The sequence below is a fragment of the Lagopus leucura genome, unplaced genomic scaffold, assembly GCF_019238085.1.
Source record: "Lagopus leucura isolate 7727_CA_CO unplaced genomic scaffold, USGS_WTPT01 Super-Scaffold_806, whole genome shotgun sequence".
In the NCBI taxonomy this organism is placed as follows: Eukaryota; Metazoa; Chordata; class Aves; order Galliformes; family Phasianidae; genus Lagopus; species Lagopus leucura.
In genome coordinates this window covers 8656386-8677782 of record NW_024962260.1, presented here as the reverse complement: position 1 = coordinate 8677782, position 21397 = coordinate 8656386, and the positions used below count along the sequence as shown (strand labels likewise).

The window sequence follows — 21397 nt, the reverse complement described above, 5'->3', positions numbered from 1 at the left end:
CAGCGTGCTACATCTACAGATGATCGTGCATTCCACCTAAAGGAGGCATAAGCCTCAGACTTCCTCACGCCGCAGACATAGTACAGCTAAACAAACAGCTGCAGCCAGTGATCTAAATGCAACCTCCTCCTCTCCAGAAATCCTTGTTCTTGAAACTGGAAAGACTCCTCCAAAGAGTAATTTATTAAAGAAACTACAGACACTGACCTGTAATTAGCTCTCTGACTTCCATGTCATTTGTTTTTCGCAAGAGTCTGATCAAAGCAGGGATCCCGTCACAGTTCTTTATAGCCACCTTGTTTTCGTTATCCTTGCCATAAGAGATGTTCCTGAGGGCCCCGCAGGCTTTGCGATGGACCTCTGGCTTTGGATGATCGAGCAGGCCCACCAGGATGGGGATCCCCTTAAGGTGCCTCACGTCCTTCTTGATTTTATCATTCTCGTAGCACAAGTGCTGCAAGTAGGCAGCGGCGTTAGACTTGACCGGGTCGATAGGGTGGCTGAGCATGGCAATGACTTCAGGGAGGTCAGGGTCCCTCCACCTGGGGTCCTTGCGAATGCTGTCAATAGAGGGGGAGCGCTTCCCCAGGCGGTCGATGCTGGCCATGCTTCCTCGCTCTGGCTGCGCCAGCGGTGCTGCGTAGCTGCCATGGAGGTATGGGATCCTCTCTTCCACCATCTCTGTCTCAATGGGGTCATCGTAGCCCCTGTAAGAAGCAGCAGTCCCGAGAGAAAGAAAGGAAAAATTTATATAATTTAAACATTCTGTGCCTCCAAGTCAATGTGGAGATTTCAGCTGTGATAAACCCTTTAATACCACAAACATCATCACGGACAACATATTTACATTTTCAAATGATTTATTTCTAATAACTTGAAAATTAATCATAGCTGAGCACTCAGGAGCGATGGGACTACAGCACGTTGTCTGTTTGGCTAGCAGTGAGACAATGACAGGAGCTGCACATCAAACAGATTGCTTTCACTTTGGTCACTTAGCAAAGCAATTATGTTAGCTCTGGATTACATTTAGTAGGAAACACTGAGCTTCCTTAATGCATCACTGCAGCAACAAAGCAAAACACTGATTGAAAGAGTTCCAGGCTGGGCAGAAAGAGACCACAGCTCTCAGGAAGTAAGAGAAGATCCTGCACTTCCATTAAGACTCAGTGCTCACACAAATACAGTGTGTGTGAGCTGCACCCACTGTGAGCTGACACTTAAGCTGACACCCAGGAGATGGAGCAGAGGAAGCCTGCAGCTCACTTACAGCGACTGCCTGGTCCTGAGCAAAGTTTGCTTGTTCCTCATTGTTAGGTGTGAATGAGGGCAGCGCAATGACCAGTGCTGGCAGTGAGGGGCAGCCCCATCCCGTGCCCCCAGGCTTGGCCTCGAAGCTCAGCCCTGCCCGAGGTGGAACACTGAGGGACCTATGGATCTGCGCCAAACTTCCCATTCGCTCAATTGTTTTTTACCTCAAACCCAGAAAATTCTTATTTTCATCCTGCCGTCCCACTGCTCTCATTGCACGTTAAGGTAAATTGACTTCTCACGTGCTAGGCTTATGTCTTCTTTTGCTGCTCAGTAGAGCTAACAGATGGGAAGAATTAAAAAAAAATATATTAAGGTTACTATTTAGAAAAGCCCTACAGAATTGAGAACAGCTCATCCTTTCCAACACGTCTCAAACATAAGTGCAGCACACGTACTCCCAGCTGCAAGCAGTTATTTGCCTTCCTCCCGACCAGCAGCAGCTTGGGCCTTCCTCCTTCTGGCCCTCCTGGACAGATGTCAGCTCCTACTTCAGCACTGCAGGTACGTAGTTTGAATTGCTACAAAATGATCTGCACAGACTTTTAAGCACTGGCTGATGTTACTGAAGTTGTGGATGTCATGCATAAGGAAATATAGAGCACTAGAACTCAAACAAAACGGAGCTCACTGTTCCCCTAATGGGACTGCTAATTAAAGCAGACTCCGAGGAGAAGTGCAATTGGAGGCGGAGACTGAACTTAGCATTGGACAATTAATGCTTTTGATGTTAAAAGCACCTCTAGTGACTTCAAGTTACGTTAGCTGCTGTTCTAAGCACTGAGCTGAATGATGGGATAAAATGGGCCAGCATCCAGAACTCAGAATGCATCTGGAGAAGTCCTTGTATTGATGCAGCTATTTGTGTATGCATAATTCATTACCTGCTCTGCAGTGATTTACCATGTCTGGACAGAGCAGAACAAAGCTGCTTTCGTCATTCCAAGAAAGTAACAACTTGAAAATATTTACTTTTGTACATGTACACAGGGCAGAAGTAATAACAAAGCCCCTAAGCTATATTTTGTTTATACATGAGCAAGTTTGGGACAACCAGCATTAAAACTATAACAAAAGCAAACACTTCTCATGCTCAGCCTCATATTAAATTCTTAATGACTGTGTGAAAGTAGAAGATTAATAATTGCCCTGTGCACAGCTGCTGCTCGATGGGTACCTGCAGTTCTGCACTTCTCAGTCCTTGGAGCTGCCTAAACAGAAACCTTGTGCTACCTCAATTACATCTGCGTAATTAACGCTCTCTCTCCTACAAACCCACGCAACACACAAAGATAATTATCATCTTGGGATGCAGTTTTCTTCCATTACTGCCTTTGAACCCTTACAAACAGAACTGAGCAGTTGATCCTAACTCCGTTACGCCGTTCTCCCCTGTGCCATACAAAGCTCTCCGGTTCCATTACATTTGCTGAAGTAAAACTTCACAATTAGGACTTCAAATGCTGCCAGGACCAGAGAGAGCATCACGTAACTCCTGTAGCAGCAATAACAAGGTTTTCATCCAGTTCCACTCCTCACATACACAGCTCTTCGCCTGCCCATCTCAGCCTGATTCTGCAGGGCCATGTCTCCAGAAGGAACTAGCACACAGGTCTTTTCAGCTCACCAAGACAGTTACATTCAAACAGGACGAACAGCATCTCTCAAGCATTTTTAGAGAAAGGACGCACATAGAAAACACTATGGCTAAAACATTCCTGCACAGTCAGGTTCCACATACCTCCGTATGAAAACTGTGTTAAGAGCTCACCAACCACTGGTGAAAGCATAAGCTGCAAACCCAACGGCTTTATGAGGCAGCAAAGTGAACGGCTGGATACTTGGCCCTTCAAACACAGAATGAGTATCTAGAAACTCCAAGGTTCCAGCATGAACTAAAGGGCTATACAGGCAAGCTTGGTGGAAGTAAGTACCACACAATGGTTCATATGACTAAATACAGCAATCAAATAGAATAAAACACCACCACCCAGTCCACACTGAAATTAAGGACAAAAAAATCCTGAAGCATTTTGCAAGAGAAGGTCTAAACATCAACTGTTGCTCAGTAGCCTCAAAGACTACACGAAGACTGCCTGCCAAGAAGAAAGTAACTGGCACAGCAGTGGCATGCAGAAGGAACACAAAGCCCTGGGCTGACCTGGCACTAAGGGATCCCTGCTCCTGGTGCTGGTGAGATGCTCTGGCCCACGTTAAGCCTCATCTCCTCTCCCTTAACAGGGGAGCTGAGGCCAGAGAAATGCACACCAGGCAAGGGGCAAGAAGCTGCAAGTATTATCAGGAGTTAAACAACATTATCAGGAGTTTCTGAAAGCAAACAAGTAAAATCAGAAACACATTTACAGCCAAGCAGTGAAGAAATCATCTGAGCCAGACTGAGAGGACCAACTGAGGTTTTCCCCCTGCACTCCAGCTGAGCACTCCCAGAAAGGCAAGCTGCTTGGCACAGGAGGAGCAGCGATGAGATCTTCACCAGGAGCAGCCCACTGTGTGCCAGGGCTGCTGACCGCGAGCATCTTGCCTTCCATCTCCTGCAGCACAACAGCTGAGATTGTGGGATGCTGTCAGTCTCACTAATCACCTGTCTCAGGGAATTGATCAAATTGTGTCCTAGCACAGATAAAATCCGGGAAAGCGCTTGCGGATTTATCATCTTACTTGTGGCTTCAGCACAGGCACGTTTGAGTAAACAGGTGAAGGATTTCCACATTTAATCCCCGTCAATTTATACAACAGCTACGCTCATCACAGCTTGCAGCTGGTGTCTGCTAGGATACAAGACCAGAAAAGCTTGGGATTTCAGGAGGGAGCCGTGTGTAATGGAGAAGAGATGCAAAGACTTTGCAGAAGGGGGTCCTACTTTTACCAGCCTCTGCTCCCTAATGGAAGGATGTGCAAGGGGATTCAAAAGCTGGACTGAATTCCCTGTTCAAGCAAGTCTGAGTTAGCAGCCGTGTGTTTAAACCACTTCAAATCGCCTCGCCTCAAACCACCTAACAGCTACTAATGGATGAGCTGAGCCAGACTGCAGACTGCCACAAAAAGCTCAGCCATACATCTGTCTTCTGCTGTCTGCATCCATATCAACTAACCCGTATCAAGTAAACTCTACAGAGCAGCCTGAGAAAACAACCATCAGTGCTTTCCAAACCAACTGCGTTTTGGCCTCGCTCCATTCTGCCCAGCACATCTGTACACTTCTGCCCTGAACACTCCCCAGCATCCCATGGCTACGCTGTGGCATGACGTTTACATTTGGCTGCCAAACCAAAGAGGCTGATTTCCAGGGACAGACCTTTCCCCAGCCTTAAGGATGCCAGCCTACGTGCTGCTGTAAGGCCATACTCTATGCAAGAGGAGTTAGGCCAGAAATATTGACTGAAAGTCTGCAAACATAAGACAAGCTGAAGTAGAACATGAATAAGAAACATGTGATAGCAATACTCCTGTGCTGTCTCTGCATAACAAAAAGTAATCCTACAGTACCTTCACCTAAAACCCAGCCCACTTCCCAGTGACAGCTGCTTGGATCATGAAATAACCAGCAACATGCACCATCAGTCCCTTAAATCAGGCTCCTGCCATAGAAAATTGAGCAGCAGAAAGCTTTTTTGCTGTTAATTCCATTAAAATTAAAAATTCACATCCTGTCTGGTCTGGAATACACAGTAGCAATAGCTGCTCCTGAGTTCTCAGGGAAAAATAAATCCCCTGGATTCTAGTACGTGCACAAACCATAGGGATGTGCTATGGAAACAAATCATTGCAAAAGCAAAAGACTTGGTGTTGAGAGACGATGATTTAAAAAAAAGGAGTAGTTATGACTGGCCATTTTCTCCTGCTCGTTTGTGTCAAATTCAAAGTAATGATCAAAAATACTCAAATAATACTTGGGATGTCTTTTGGAAATGAAAAATATCCAGTATTTCCTGCTTCTCTTTTAAAAAGGGCTATATACAAAAAGCCTGGCAACACCATAAGACTATATATATTTAGAAACTATCGTAAAAATAAGCATTATTTAATGAAGACAACCTACTCAGCGAAGAAAAAGGAACGTAAAAAAATAAAAAAGGGACTATGTAAAAGCTATCACGAATAAATCTGAGTACTATTAGATCAATATAATACACCCAAATGCCTTTTCTGCACCATAATTTGTTGTCCTCTTTCAGAATAAAATGCCTGTTACAGCAGAGACTCAGCGCAGAAGAAAACAAGAAGGAAACCCATCCACGTGCATGGAAGAGCAAACAGATGCAGTATCTGCACTTGTCTGGTCTGCAGATGCTGTGGAGACGACGATTCTTCCCAATTAAAAACAAAACACAGGTGGCTCAACGGGGGTGAGATGAGCACAACAGACACAGAGGGATGAGGAGGAAGGAAGAACGTTTGCGCCGCAGGTCAGCGAAGGCGCTGTGCGATGCAGCTCTGAGTGATGGAGATGCCCGCGCTGCACGGCGCTGCGAGGCAGAGCCTGCTGGCAGCAGTACCAGGCCTGCCCCACACATAGCAGCTCTTGAAATCAAAGGTGCCACCAACTTACCACGTTCACTTCATCATTCCCTCAAGTAATAACCGCATTCAAAAACCAGAGGGAAATAATGAGGTAGTAATTACCCTCATCTAGCACAAAGCACTACTTGTTATCGTTAGCTTCTGGCAGATCAGTAGCATATCTGAAATACAGGTTTACTGAATCGCTCAAGTGTTTCTTTGAAATGTCAGAAAGCAGCCACATCTGAAGAGGCCCTCACTCAATCTTACGTTCTTACAACCTAAGGTTTGCTGCCACAGTCAGGCTAATTGCTTGTCAACTTCTCTTGATCATATTAAATATGGAAAAACTCACGACAAAAGGAATGTAAAACAAAAATTGTAAATCAGTCCTATCCAAGCTGCAAGGAACAATAAATCAAAGCGATGCTTAAAAATACATTTTAAAAATGCAAATAGGCAGGTTCTAAGAATGCATTCATTTATTTATCATGAAAATAGTTTGAAGAATGTTAATAAAACTTTACAAACACTGCTGCCTGACTGTTCTAACTAGAACTGCAAACCTTGCTTAGATGCAGAGAAACAGAAACAGCAGCCTGATAAACAGAACAGTGTCCTGGCAGCCGCTGGCATTCACTTCAGCCCCACAAAACTCTGACGTGGTCCCAATGGTTGTAAGCTGTCAGGAAAAGATGCCAGAAGGGATCTCAAGAGGGTTCTGGAAGATACGCCTTGTCATCCTGTTCTTTGTTATGATTTTGTTTTTAATTATGATTTTTTTTAAACATAGATTAAAATTTGCAGGAGCTTGATTCCTTTTGAAATGAACTTCCAGAAACATGAAGGGGGACAGAGCTACAGGAGGATGAATGAAACCACAAGCAGTGTCACTTCTCCAAGCAGGAGAGCTCCATCTGAACCTGCTCCCAGCCTCCACGTCCCTCCTGTGCAGGAGGCCCAGACATGCCTCCAACGCAAGAGCTGACAGCACAACTAAAGGCATAAAACAGCACATCTCCTGGGAATGGGATTGAACCAGAAATAATTTGTGACTGGTCTCTTCAGTTACATTTAGTTCAACACAGATGCTCTTATCTCCCCTTATTTACAGTGACAGGACAAAATAACAATCTGATCTTACAAACGCTGAAGTACTACACTGAGGTTCAGCACAACCTTGTCACACAGCTGAGGGCGTACGATAAGCACAGGCCCAGGAGCTGATGCTGTCAGGCACCTCACCAGGCAGCTTCGTGATAATAAGCATCCCTTCATCACCAGCTTCAGCTCATCTGCAACCAACCAGCTGCTCAAAATTGTTTGGCAGATGTGCACATAACCAGACCCATCTGAAGTCTCAAAGATTACAAGACCCCTTTTCACCCTGCCAGTGTGAGACAGCACAGGGAAAATTCAGTGTAGTCACACCTCTTCTTGAGGAAGAAAAAAAGCTATCCCACTTCCATGAAATCATCTTTTTCTTGCTAAATTCAGCCTCAATGAAGTGGTCCAGAAACACACCAACAGGGATTTTAAGCACTAGAATTACTCTTTTCCATTTCATGTGCATTTTGCAGTTATTTATAGGCTGATGAAGTGATGTGTTCTGCCTTGATCACAGCACAGTAGGGCAGGTCCCCTCTTCTCCACGAAGGTGAACTTCCTACTATGTTTAGGACATGCTGGTTTTGCCTACAGTTGTTTTCAAGAAATACTGATTATTTCTCTAGCCAAAATCACAAGTATACTACAACCCCAAACTGTTTTTTTTTGTCTCTTGTCTAAGACCTCTCTCCTTCCAACCCTCAGTTTTCCCATTTATGAGATTTTAAGATGTTTCTTTCATTCTAACGATTACATTAACCACAATCCAACCACCGTGCTTTTTTTCTGCCAAATAACCGTGCCCTTACCAGACCATTCAGAGTTCAAATGTTCAACTGAGCAAAACAGCTGCAGGTAACCTTGTAAGAAACAAATGGATTCTTACCTTCCTTTGTGGGGTCTTCCTCTCTCTGGCACACCTGCAGATGTCCTCCGGTTCACAGTAGAATAATCCGGATCCAGTTCATATCCTTCATCGTCTACCCCAAGGCTGCGGTTGTCATCCTCCAGCCCATAGGGCTCTGGCTGGAAACGTTCCGGCTGAGAGCGGTTCAAGTCAACACTGCTGCCCACTGGTACCTGAGGCTGGGCAACAGGACCATAGTTATCCCTTCTGCTCGGCAAAGTGAAGCTCCCGTCGTCCGGCCGGTAGCTGTTTCCTGGCACATAGGCGTAGCGAGGACGGTAGTTGACGCCACGTGACAAGCTGCCATAGTTATCTGCTAGGTCTCCATAACCATCATGACCGATGTAAGGTCGATACTGGCCCTCGTGGCTGTCAGGGTAGGAATCATTGTAGCTGTTGTAAGATCTGGTCAATGTGGACGACGCCTGTGGGGTGATGTACCGCTCCCCATTCTTCATATACCTTCTGTCTATTGAATCTGTGTAGCTGCCCATGGGAGACGAGCCATCCATCGACGGCAGGCCGTCGGGTCCAAGCGGGACCTGGCGCACTGTTCGAGTGGTGACTGTTTTGACCATTTTGGTGACCTGTGAAGTAGTAAACAAATACCTTAATTTTCTCTTCAATGAACGATGTAATGAGACTTAAGGGAGCCAGAACAGTAAATGAATACATGTAAGTGGATTACACGCTGGGAAGAACACACAACAAAACTGCTGGCAATTTTGGGCTTCCAATGCAAGTATTAGAGAGAAACGGGCATATGTAAATAACACTCATCTTCACAGAAACTGCAGAGTGAAACTCATACACCAAGAGCATCTGGATACAGATACTGTGACCTGCAGCTCCCCACTGAAACATAAGGATTGGCACAAAATTGGGCAAGCTGCTACTAAACAAAAGAAGAGGAGTACACCTCTTGAAGCAGCTCCAGGTGCGTCCTCTCACGTCTTCACGATAACCCCAAACAGGAGAAATTCACCCAAATAGTATTTCTTTTCCTAGAGACATCTGTGAGCAAATGATACTTCAGGCTAATGAGTTAATGAAATCCTGCAAGATGGCAAGCAGCACAAATGGCTCTCCACCAACAGCATAATTAAGTACCATCACAATGCTGAATAAAGCATAGCCAGGTACCAACACTACCTCAGTGTCTAATTTGGGCCACAGCTGAAAATTCTCAAAGGGATTTTCTTAGTAAGTCAGCTTCAGGAAAGATGCTACTTTCCACCCCCACCATTTTTTAATTAAAAATGCATACTGCAGTATTTAAAAAAAAGGAATTAAGAGCTATAAAGTAATCAGTTTTTGACAGAGAAACCAACAATGGCTTCTGCTCATTACCTGAGCACAATGCTTCAGCTCTCCATTCAGCACCAGCACAACTGCTGCCATGGCATTTATGAAACTGGACGACATTTAGGGATGAAAAAGATTTGGGGCAGCTTACAGTAGCCTTTTGTAATGTGGACATAAACAAGTGGGACACAGCTCAGCATTCTCCTAGTGAGTTTGCAACAAAAGTTTTATTCAAAGTCCTATGCTCATAAGTGATCTTTTAACAGGAGAAAATGCAATGTTTTCAGGCCTGAAACACGTGAGCTTTGCAAAAGAGTGACACAACTGGATAAAAAGGGCCAGGCTTTAACATTCTTGAGGTTGTGAACTGTTAAGGTGAATAACAGGAAGTAAGATAGCATTTCAGCAGTTGGAAAACTGATACTTCTGCACAGTAAGGAACAAAAGAGCAGCTTTCTCAATGCCAAGAAGAGTGCTCGTGTAACCACACAAAGCCCTTTCTTTCAGCACTACTCAACAGAAGCCAGACATTCTAAATTGAGTTCCAAGTTCTCCTTCTCAAGGCATGTGCTGCAATGTATGCACAGTTTGTCACGTGCATTTTTCACAAGATTTTCCAGACCAGACAATGCAAGATACCCAATATACCATGAATGCTTGCAGCAACTGCACAAAAGAAGGAGCAAGCTTTGACCTTTCAGATCCCTGGAGAGGTGCTTTGCAGGAAGCTGTCACTATGGCACATCTTCAGCCACCATCACTGCTGCCAGTTTGGACACTTGCTTGTTTTCTCCTGTCTCATTTTTCTGGAGAATCGTTGTTGTTATCAGACAGGATGGGGTAACACAACACAGTCATGTCAGAGCAAGGACAACTGTCTACAGACAGTATGCATATACAAAAAAGACTAAGTAGAGAATCAGAACATTTGGAAAATCAATTCCTACGTGATTTGTGACTTTCATTTACATTTAATTAAACACAGTTTTTCCACCAAGCTCCTGTCTACTACAGAGTACAGAGAACATAGAAAGCAGGATTCATTTGCAGTTTTTTCCCAGTTTGCCTCTTTTTTGTTTATTTGAGCACAGACAAGTTTCCAGCAGCTGTGCTAGTCAAAAAGACTCCCCTGGCATCAGCCAGCACGCAGAAGAACAGGCTGACAACGTCAGCACAGCCTCACCTCCATCATTTACTGAACGTTCCCACTATTAACAGCAGAAGGAATCAGCACAATCAAGAAACCCTTGTCAGAAACATAAAAAGGAACATTTCACCCTAGCACAGAAGTACACATTTCTCATGGCATAAAAGCATCCAATAATGCCAAAGGTACTGTGGGAGGGGGGGTCAAATCAAGTCTGTTCATATTTTGAGCAAGGGAGTATTTGCACTATGCCTCATTTGTCAGGGTTGGGCACGAAACAGAAGATTTATCATGTGATAAACAGACGTTGCTGCCTACAGGACAATAAAGGCAAGCTTTTTGGAAGCAATTAGCCAGCACACAGAGGAAAGTCCATTTATTAGGCTTCCAAGCAAAAGAAAAACAATAAACCTTTATTTCAGGAAATCCAGCTCAAGGGAATGTTTCCATTATATTTCTTAAAAGGGGAGGCAGCCTTGGACAGCTGACAGCACAGTAATCTTCTCTCCCAACATTTCTGAGGTTTCCTTAATACCAGTACATTAGCCAGAGAAAACGAAGCAATTCCAAGCAGGAGACCCGGCAGACGGTCTTATCTGCCACCTGATCCTCCAGATGCACCCAGTTATTAGCAAGAACTCTGCTCTGTAGGTATGCTGTAGTGAACAATTTAGACACACTAGTTACTTCGAGACACTGCAATCTGACTTCCTCCGTTTATCTACAGAAAATCCATCCTAAGAGTTTTTTTGCTTGATTACAAATCAAAGGGTGCTCAGCTGCTTCAGTGCCACAGTCCCCCAGCCTGCCAGTCAAGAGCTTCTGATGGCCTCTCTACAAAAAGATTGAGTATGCTTAAAATACACGTTTGCTATTCTATATGTCATTAGTTATGTTCCTGGGAAGACATCTGTCTGTAAGATACAAAGGAAATGTCCGTACATTTGAAACAGTGTCTGTATTTTTCCGTTCCTTGTCCTTTTATTTGTCTTAAAGTGACAGGAAAGCAGGCCTGAAGAGGCCCAGGACTGGACTCACTGGTTGCACGTACAGGTGCTACACATAGATTCCTCCACGTCACACTGCTCAGAGGGGGGAAAGACAGCGCTGAGATCTCAGTGGAAGAGTGCTGTCACCGTCCACTGCTGTCATCTCAGCAAGTGCTTACAGCTCCCACTTTCTACCTCGTTATGGAGGGCTTTTGTTTTTCACTTTTGTACCTCCCCCAACTCCCCCCACTTCCCCCTTTCTCTGATGAATTAAGTACTTTATAAAAGCTGACACGGCTAAAAATTTTGTTGAAACTGCCATAAAACAGAAACAGATGAGAAAGAATGTGCAAGGATAAAGGTGTTCTGACGTTTCCGAGAGCTCATTTTTCAACTATGGACTGTAAAAATTCATCAGCCCGAGCAGTCCGAAGGTATTACCTTTCTATTAAATGCTGTGTAAGAACTCGCCCCATAGGTTTTCAAAACAACAGCTCACGTTTTTCCTCTGCAATTTTAAGCTTAGTGTTTGACTTTCTCAAAGGACCCTCAACTGTGGCAGAAATCCATTCCAGCTCTATTACCTAATTCCTCTTGAATTTTCTGCAAAGTTACAAAGAACTGCATCTCAGAGTAGCTGGCACCAACACAGCAGAAGAGTTCAAGTCACGAGCACCTTCCAGTTACTGCTGCTAGGAAAGGAGAGCAGCAATAATCGCTGCTGGGAAAGACCTGGCCTTCAGTATGAAGAAGACAAGGCAAATGGATGGCCTGGAAATGAAACAACTCTGTATACTGATTGATTTTACAGTTTGTCACCATAAAACATCTTTTTCAATGAATAAAAGTGACCCAGAGCTCTCAAATCTTCTTGCATTTCAACAAATATGAGAGGCGCCTAAAGAAAGAATAAAGCAAGCATTAACAGGAGCACACAAATCCTGTTTGTTTTACTTCATTTCTCTTCAGCTGCTTTCAAACCAGCCTCTCTGACACAGCAGCCTCCTAGCAGCCCTCTCCCCAAGGTGACTTTCACTGTTGGAGTATGATAGGTATTTGGCTTCCAGAGAGATTATGAAGCTGAAATGAAGCATTATGTGATACATCTTTTGTGCAGCAAATGTTACGTAGGGACTTAGCCAGCATAGTACTAAGATAATAACAGTTGGGGGAAAATTACTCAGATATCTCATTTTTGAGAAGGCAGATGTTCTCTATTTAAAATATGTCAAATATTAAATTCTATTACGCTTCTTCCTGCTTCCCTGCAGCAGGCATCTTCAGAGACATGGGGGGAAAGCACAAACTGTCGATGCTTCTGCACTGAAGTGGTTTACTTCATGTATTATTGGAGAGAGGACCTCTGTAAACTATGGTTTTCAAACAACAGGGGGGATTTGTACAAGAAAATGAGGAACAGCAGCACAAAGGATCATATGCACTTATAGCTTTGGCTGTGCTGCGGTTCAAGGGGAATCATTTATAGGCATTATTTTGTACAGCGTAGCAAAAATAAACAATAGTTTTCTTTTACAGTCCAAAAACACATACCAAATCACATGGAGCTGTCTAACCTCCACAGGGGGTATGCAGCAAGGAAAGCACACACTGGAAGATCCCTCTGGTCTCTTCAGTTCTTAAAAACACAGCCTATGTAACTTTGTCATGGGAAGCAATGTGTGGCACCACCTGCTTTGTACATCAAGGCTGGAAAATGCAACTGCCCATGGCCAGGAGAACCTTCTAAGTACAGAGATAACCAAGACAGGTTCTGAGCCTTTCTCCAAAGAAGCTGAGATTAAGTGCAACAGCAAAGCATAAAACTTCTACTAAGCCTAACGTGTAAGCACAAACCTGAGTAATCTCAAATTAACTATCACCCTCATGAAGTAACAGATAAGATTATTGCTGTAAGCAGATGTGAGGATTCCCCTCATAGGAAATGCCATTCCTTTACAGTGATAAAAAGCAGACACCACAATCAAGGCCACAGCTTGTCCCACTCCTTACTGAACTCCATTATGCAAACAGCCACATAAATGAACAATCCTTATGCAAGTCTTAAAAGGCAATGTGTAACTGCATTGGCCTGTTCTACTGGGCAGATACCAAACCAGGAAGGATAAAATTTCTGCCTTGAGGATGTAATTTTACTGTCATAATACAGTGGCAATGTACCTGACAGCCAAACTTCGAGGTCATCAAACTGGGCAGGTCCCAACCCAGACAGAGTGGAAATGCCTTGACTGCAGTGCAGGTTCAGATAGGAAGCAGAGCCTCTGGGAGATGGAAACTGCTCAGTTACCCTGTGTGCAGGAGAGCACAGCACTGACCAGGCTGAGCACCTCAGCCCCTTCACCACACGTACCCCTCAGAGCAGGAACGCTGCTCCCGCAGCACACTGCCTGCCCAGGGGATGGGTTTGCATCTCACATCACACAGAAACCCTCCTTCACTGTCCTCACCTGAACAGCAAGGTCAGAATTTTGTGACCACACAGAAGGTGTGAAGAAGCTTCATTTTCCCTGCAAGGCACTAACACATAATAGCATGACCTACAAAGCCACCACGATGATACCTACTAAAAGAGATAGTAAGTCAATGCCAATTAACTCCAGGACACTTAACTGAAGCTATGGACTTCCAACAACAACGGTTTGCATTTTCACTTTCACTATCAACACTATAAACACAAGTTGAAAATAACGTGATTAAATAAAAATACAAAGAAAATCTGATCTTGTTTCCATATCTAAGAGCTGTTAAACCTGTGCCATATTATCAGAGCAAGGAGAAGTCAAAACAAAACCATTCAGAGACAGCAACAACTTCAGCAGACTCAGGGTCTCTTTCAGCAGTTAGGGCTAGGCCAACACCATCTGTGTTTTCACATTTCAGAGGCACTTTCTCAACAGCTGGATATGTACATATACAAATCTGTATTTATATATAAAAAGTTGGTCTTTTTAGCAACAAAAAACTAGGTAGCAGCTCCAGATAGAATGCAGGTTGCTCTGAAAGTAATGCCTCCTGTTCATTTCCATGAAAACTACAACAGATGCAAGGAGCACAATAACACTGTTTGACAGAGCAAATTCTCAGCTCCAGAATACTACTTGTCAGCACTACCACCACCATCAGCTGTGCAATGAACAAGAGCTGCATGCCACGCTCCTAAACATCTGCACCAGTGGAGACAACCGAGCGTCACTGCTGCTGAAATGCACCACCCACTGCTCACTGTGCTCACAGCCGCTGCTTGGTCTCCATCAAAGTTCAGTAAGTGCTGGTGAGTGCCTCTGACAACGTGGGCCCACATAAATAGCAGGCATTACTTTTAGAGCAGCCTTCTTATGTAAGTAGAGGTCAGCAGAATTATTTGAAACAACATAAAACCAGAGGAAGACTACTGTGCACCCTCTCCCTGTTCTGAACACACTACAGTATCGGGAATGAAGTACAGTTAAGAGAGGAGAATGCAGCTCTTTGAAACGGAAAGGCATTTGTAGGGATGTCATTTTTGCATTTTTTCCCATATGCAGACAGAATAGCTTGTTTTGGAGCCACCACTCAACTTTTCTCTGGGAAGATGGAAAAACAGCAGGCATTCTGCACAGGAGAAAATTGAACTTTTTCTGTTATGACAAAGACACAAATTTATCATTAGCATAACTATTTCAAAGTATTTCATGTGGTTCTGTTATCTAGGGAACACTGCATGGCCTCCACTCTATTTTTATGCCCATAGCTATTTTATTCCTTGGCATAGCAGCACTAACAGCCTCCTAAAAATATGCACTACTATTAGTCCATATGAAAAGGTGTCCATCACCACTGTAATTTTACCTCTTCCTTCCTGCAAAGAACAGCTGTTGTTGCCACTAGAAAGAAAGCAGACTTTCTTTCAAATGAATTACATCTGAAAAATGTCAGATTATTGGAAGGACTAATCACAACGTGTTATTTTTGGTTGTTTGTTTTTTAAGACCATCATTTCCTTCCAACAGAAGGAAAACAGGACAGTTACAACATTTAACTAACAACTTTTTAAATGGATGCTCAGTGCATGCAGAACCCACTGATCTCAGAGCACCAATGCTCAATCCCTCTAACCTGAGACTCCAATGTCCTCAACAGATACCTCAGACAGCCACAATTCTGGAATGCCAGAAAAATAAACACTGATTTATGCAAAAACCTCTGTTCACCTCCTAACATAAAAAGCAGCTGGAAAATCTTTTTTTAAAACCACTGTTGTTCAGAAGTTTTTCAATAAGCAGTCACCCTTGATCTTTCAGAAGACCAAAACCTAATGAACATGTCAGCTCAACTTCCAAGGCCCAAATGTCAAGCTGTATTACCGCTGCAGAAATACCAGAAGCATGCAAGGCAGGAGCGAGCGTGCAGCATCTGCTCAGCAGAGATTGAAAATTTATCTTACGTGAAGGCTAAAAAAGGCAGCATGAGGAAAAGAAGATACACAGCATCTCTGAACCTGAGGCACAGGTCACTCGATAACATACCTAGCTTTCCCAATGCATCAGGAGTAAAATTCCATTCACAAGAATGTTGCAGAAGGTAAATACTGCAGTTTTATTTAAATGTGATATTTATGGTTCTAGAGGAAAAAGTATAATTGCATACTATTATTACAAATCGTAATTAATTTGAAGACACGTTTCCAAGCACATTTTCCCCAGCTGTAAAAATCATTTACTCCATGCCTTTCCATCTCATCTAAGTCTCATACTTCCATATGTGTTTGCAGGGCAATGCTGTGATCTGTGTCGGTAAAATAAAGTGAACTTTGAAATAATTATCAGTCGAGGAATGGGTGCTGGTGTTTTTGTTTGGTTAACCTAGGTAATTTCTACTGCTCAGCTCACAGCTCCATGAGCAGCTGTATCAGCACTGCTGACGGAGAGCAAACCAGACACAAACTGACAAAAAAAACTTAGCTCAGCTTTGCTGGCAAAGAGAACACAGTCAGAATCACAGAGGATCACAACAGCATGATTCTCACCACTCGTTCTACTTTACTTCCTGAGTAGACGGTATTCTCCCATTTTCCTTGTCAGTTATTAACCTCTCACCTTGGTTTCAGTTCTCCTTGTTGTTCCATCCTCAGAAGTGACAATAGACACGTGGGAAGTGGGGGTGCCTGGATCTTCCTCCACAGTAACTGTTTCTTCCACCATTTCCTGAGGTTCTTGCATCATTGCTATAGATGTCTGGTTACTGGGGCTCTGTTCCTAAAGAAGCAAGCAAAAAAACCATTTTTCCCTTCTACCATCACAGCATGCATATCTTACTGATTTCATCTTTTTCAATCGAACAACACATTTTACCTAACAACTTGCAAATGGAGATTCAGAGAAAGAAGAATCCTCTGTCTCAAAAAATGCCAACCATGTAACTATGCTATTATGGCTGAGCTCAACTGGGTAAATGGAAATCATGTGAGTGTGCTGTAATGAACTTTGTATTTATAGGCAACCCACTACGGGCTAACAGACTGCTGCCTTATATTTAAGCCTGTCTTAAGCTTCCTCTCCAGTGCCCAGTGTAGGTGGAGTGGAATTTTTGTACATAAAACATTCTTTCTGTTATGTACTGAATGAGACCATTGGGTTTCAGAGCAGTTTATCTTACACAACACTCAAAGTTTATTTCCATTTGATAAAATACACTCAGTTTCAGACTACAGAAGGCTATAAAACATCAAGAATTACTATCAAACTGACACCTGTCTCAAACTGTCCAAAGCAATGATAACCTAAAATAGATAGCTGAAAATTAACTGCTGAATTACGTGGAATGTTGCTCTTCTGACATCTTCCCTTTGCTGAGTGCAGAAGATCTACATGGCTATAAGCTCACTGAAAAGCATTAAGGGACAGACAGCACAAAGAAACACTGCACAGAGAGAAACGAGCACAGGCCAGTTGTTGCAAGAAGGCTGCCCAAAGAGAATGCTTCTGCTTCTCACCAGCACAAACATCTGAACTTTCCTTTCTCTTACACAATTGTGTCTCAGCACAGCAATCAGAGAAGCTCTCCTTTGGTACATGAACATATTTCAGAAGTTTCACAGCATGTGGCCAATAAAGACTTGGCTTACATACTGAGAAATAAGCCTTTTCTCCAGCATGATGAACCCTCAGCTATGCGAGACAGAATGGCAGACTGTTCATTTCATTGCAATCCCTGAAGCTATCATGGTACACAGGCCTCAGAGCCAAAGCAGGGTTCTATTTGCACGTCCTGTCAAACAGGCATACATAGAAAAGCTCTAAGGAATAAATGCATATATATACATTTACATACACACATTTTTCTTTTAATAATGGAAAGGAATGACAGAGGACCTTAATTTACAAAGTTAATATGTTTTTTCTAACAAAAATAGCATAGGCAAACTCCGTATACCTTTTCACATCACAAGAAAACAAAACGATTGGGAAGGAACCGTTGCCATACAGGAGCCAAGTCTAATTACATCAGTGTTTAAATATTCTCATTTTGTGAAAGCCTCCCCATCAGAGAACTGTAACGTTCTATTTTCTAAACATAAAGTCCCAAAGCTGCACTTTGTCCTGGCCGTGGACTTCAGACCACCCTCTGCTGTGCTGCACTCAGTGTAAGCCACAAAGCACAGCATCCTGATCTCTGCTGAGCAGGAGCAATGTACTCAGGTCTCATTAAGCTCCACTGGGAAAACGTGCCACTTAATCCTTGTACGATCAGTAATTCCCTTTGAAACAAGCCAAGATGCCCTTGATCAGTTTCTATTATTTACAGCAATGTTCTTACATTCTGAAATTTGGACTTGAGTAAGCCAGCTGTTTTCACCTCCAGGTAAGTCACGATAACAACCGAGACCGTGGCAGTAAGATTCAGGCAGCCATCTCAGTCAAAATGCAGAACAGACAACCTTCAAAGGAGCTGTGCTGCACCACCAGCACAGAGATAAGCAGACACCGCTCCTGCTTCTATCGAAATCGAGAAACAACTCAGACAACGGAAACAGCCAGCCAGAGCAAGGCTTCTGAAATCCTACAGAAAATCTCCCCATTCAGTGTTCAGCAACTCAGGACACACTCTTAATACTTCATGGTAGAGCTCCGATGCCTGGTTCTGTCTTCCGCCTACAGGTTCAGGAGGGAAATGAGCTCCTGGGACAAACACACAAATCCGCTCTTTATCCTGAAGCTATGAAATTACAGCTGCAGTTCAGCTTTCCCCAACCCACTGCAGAGCTTCCCTCCAAACAGAAGAACTTACACAGCACTGCAATACAGCGGAGACTCAAAACTTCTGTTATCTCTGTGCAATCCAAGTCTGGCTATGACCAAAGACATCAGTTACCATGTATAGATTCCTTCGTTGTACCTTGTCCTGGTAAACCTCCTTGCTGCTTATATGGCATCAAATGCCAAAACTGATTCAAGATGCGAGTCCTACCCCTTCTGCACATGTACGTGCATAGATGCATCCATCTTGTTCATTCCTAGCTGCACACCAAGGTGTTGCCATGAATTCATCTATTTTCCTTTTCCTCTAGATTCTCAGAAGAAAATTCTGCTTTGTGATAATAAATCTGAGGAGATTTCTGTCTGCCTTCCATATTTTGCTCCTTCTGCTTCTGCAATACTTTTCTTCATAAAAGAAAAAAAAATCACCAGTCTCCCTTTGTATTCAGACTGCCTGTGGGCAAAGAAAAGCTTTAAAGGTGGGCACTTAAACACAAGTGAATTGCAAACTAGAACATACTGACTTTAAATGAACACCAAGGCAGTTTTCATCCCATGGCTGCTTCTAAAGTGAAGTTTCAGGTACAGATCTGCATTCCTACAGGAAAAAGGCAGTGTTAGCAAGAGACTGTCCTAAGCATTGGAAATAAAAGCTTCCAAAGTTCAAGATAGATTTCCTAATATAGATAACTCAGCAGACTGCATCTCCTTATGCTTTTACTTCTTAGTACGTGATCCAGTGAAAAAAGCAGTGAGCAAAGAGGACAGAACACCAGCCAACTTGCTTTTCTCTGAATTAGCTTGAGGAGGCGGCTCTTTGATCTCCACAACCAGTACTTGTTCCACATCACTAACGTGCAGTTGTCACAAGCTAGCATTAACACAAAAAAGATGCAAAGACTTTCTCCATTTTTAGTTTCCTCCATTATGGATTTTAGGTCATCACAAACTGCAAAAAAACTGGGACACCCTACCCCTCTCAACCACCTTCTTCAGTGCTCAGCTTCTAAGCCAGTATCTAGGACGCTCTTGTTAAACACATCTCAGCATCTCAGATTCCAAACATTTGGCAGCTAAGCCTAATTATCCAAAGTAAAACATAAATTACCAGATAGAACCGGAATACAACACTCCTAATGAATAATCCTACCAGTAATTTCCTGCCTGCTGAAGGACGTAATTCCAGTTTAGAAAACCCACAAAGCAAAAGCAGGACGGCGATCCCCTTTCTCTCCCACAGCCACGACCCTGCAGCCCATCCCACGCTGCCAAACCAGAGGGGGTTGGTTCCCCAGCCCCAGAGGATCAGCAACCACCACACTGCTCCCAGTGGAGCATCTGGAAAGATGAAATCCAAAGGAAACTTCTTTCCAGTCCTCTTTAATGAGGGCCTGTCAGGATTCATGACTCCTCCTGCAGCCGACACATTACCCACAAGGTCCTCTTGAAATAATGGTGTTCAGCCCCTTCCACGAAAATTATGAAACATTAAGTTATAAGATCAGATTCTAATCTAGGTTAGAGCACTGGATACCAGCAGTCACAGTTTTTCTCCCTGCTTTTTGGAGTGCCAAATGAATCCCATCCTTCACTCCCATCTCCGCTATGCTTTAAAAATGCCAAGCTATTTAAACAGCAAAACAACATCAACCATCAATTTATCCCCAGCTTGTAAAAGTTAAGTGCAGATGAAACAGCTAAAGACCTTGTAAAATAAGCAAAAAACACAATAATAGTAATTCTTGCTTTGTTAAAAAAACAGAGTGATTTACTATTTAGGGCACATATCTCCTAGGGCTTATTTTGCATTAGAATACTACAGCTTCTGTAATCATCACCATCTCAACTCCTGGAGTTACATTTCCATCAAAGCAGCTACTTTCTATCTTTTTTTAATAAAAGAATAACCTCCCCTAGGAGGAACAGACATTCTACTTTAAAACAGTAAACAAAGTTCTTTATTTGCTGCCTATGAAACGATTTAAAAGAGTCTGGAAATAATATTAAATTGCAGGATATTATTACTTCCACTAAAACAGTCCCTCTTCAAACACAGGGAAAACACGTACATCGAATCATCATTCTCCCAGACGTATCCTTTGTTCAGCAGACTGCAATGCAGACTATTCAGGCTACTGCTTACTCCAGGCTACTGTTAGATACCAAATTTGAAGGGTTCTGCAGAGCACAAAAGCGGGATTCTACATCAGTGGACAAACTTGTCCTCAGTTGCCCCAGCACAGACAAAGCTCAAGTGTATCAACTCCTGTGAAAAACATCAGAAGGCTGGTCACAATTAATGGCGTTGGACACCAGCGCTAATTGAATCAAATAGGGATTCTCTCTTCTACCCTTCCTATGCTTTGTTTGAATTACTTATTAAAGCTTCAGTTTCTGCAAAGCATAAGATTGCTTACAAGTGCAAAGCAGGCAAACATGAGTTTTGGTCTGAGACTCAGTTCTGACGTGGCGTGTCCCATGGACCTCCTTGCAGCTCAGGTCTGCGATTCTAGCTCTGATGTTCTCAGGCTGTTCTTTGCTGAAGGAACGTGGAGGAAAAAAGAAGAAAAAAGGCAACCGAGATCACTGTGTTCCTGGATTGAGAATATACATCAGATCAACATCTCCATAGGGCATCAAAGTACAGAACAGTCAGTGGTGAAATTAGCTTGGTGTATCCGTGGCGGACCTTTTTCCAGCACAGGATCTAGCTCCCCAGCTGCTGCAATCTCCTAAATCTGATTATCATCACATTCTCCTGTTCTGCCAAGCTCTGCTGGTTTCTTTGTTTGTTTTTGTTTGTTTGTTTTTTTTCTCCACCAAAACATCCCTGCTGTGCCCTCAGCCCTGATTTGTC

The 21397-nt window shown here is 43.3% G+C and overlaps 1 protein-coding gene across 9 annotated transcripts in view; it reads right to left on the bottom strand.

Annotated features, from left to right (window-relative positions):
- The window catches only part of ARVCF (ARVCF delta catenin family member), a 210537-nt gene that overhangs the window by 60534 nt on the left and 128606 nt on the right, over positions 1–21397 (bottom strand). For all 9 annotated transcript variants that reach the window (XM_042865425.1, XM_042865424.1, XM_042865429.1 and 6 more), the window contains 3 exons: positions 16381–16539; positions 7826–8433; positions 208–707 (listed from right to left, as the gene is read on the bottom strand). In XM_042865425.1, coding sequence (XP_042721359.1) covers positions 208–707; positions 7826–8433; positions 16381–16539 — 1267 coding nt within the window. The remainder of the gene's footprint in view (positions 1–207; positions 708–7825; positions 8434–16380; positions 16540–21397) is intronic.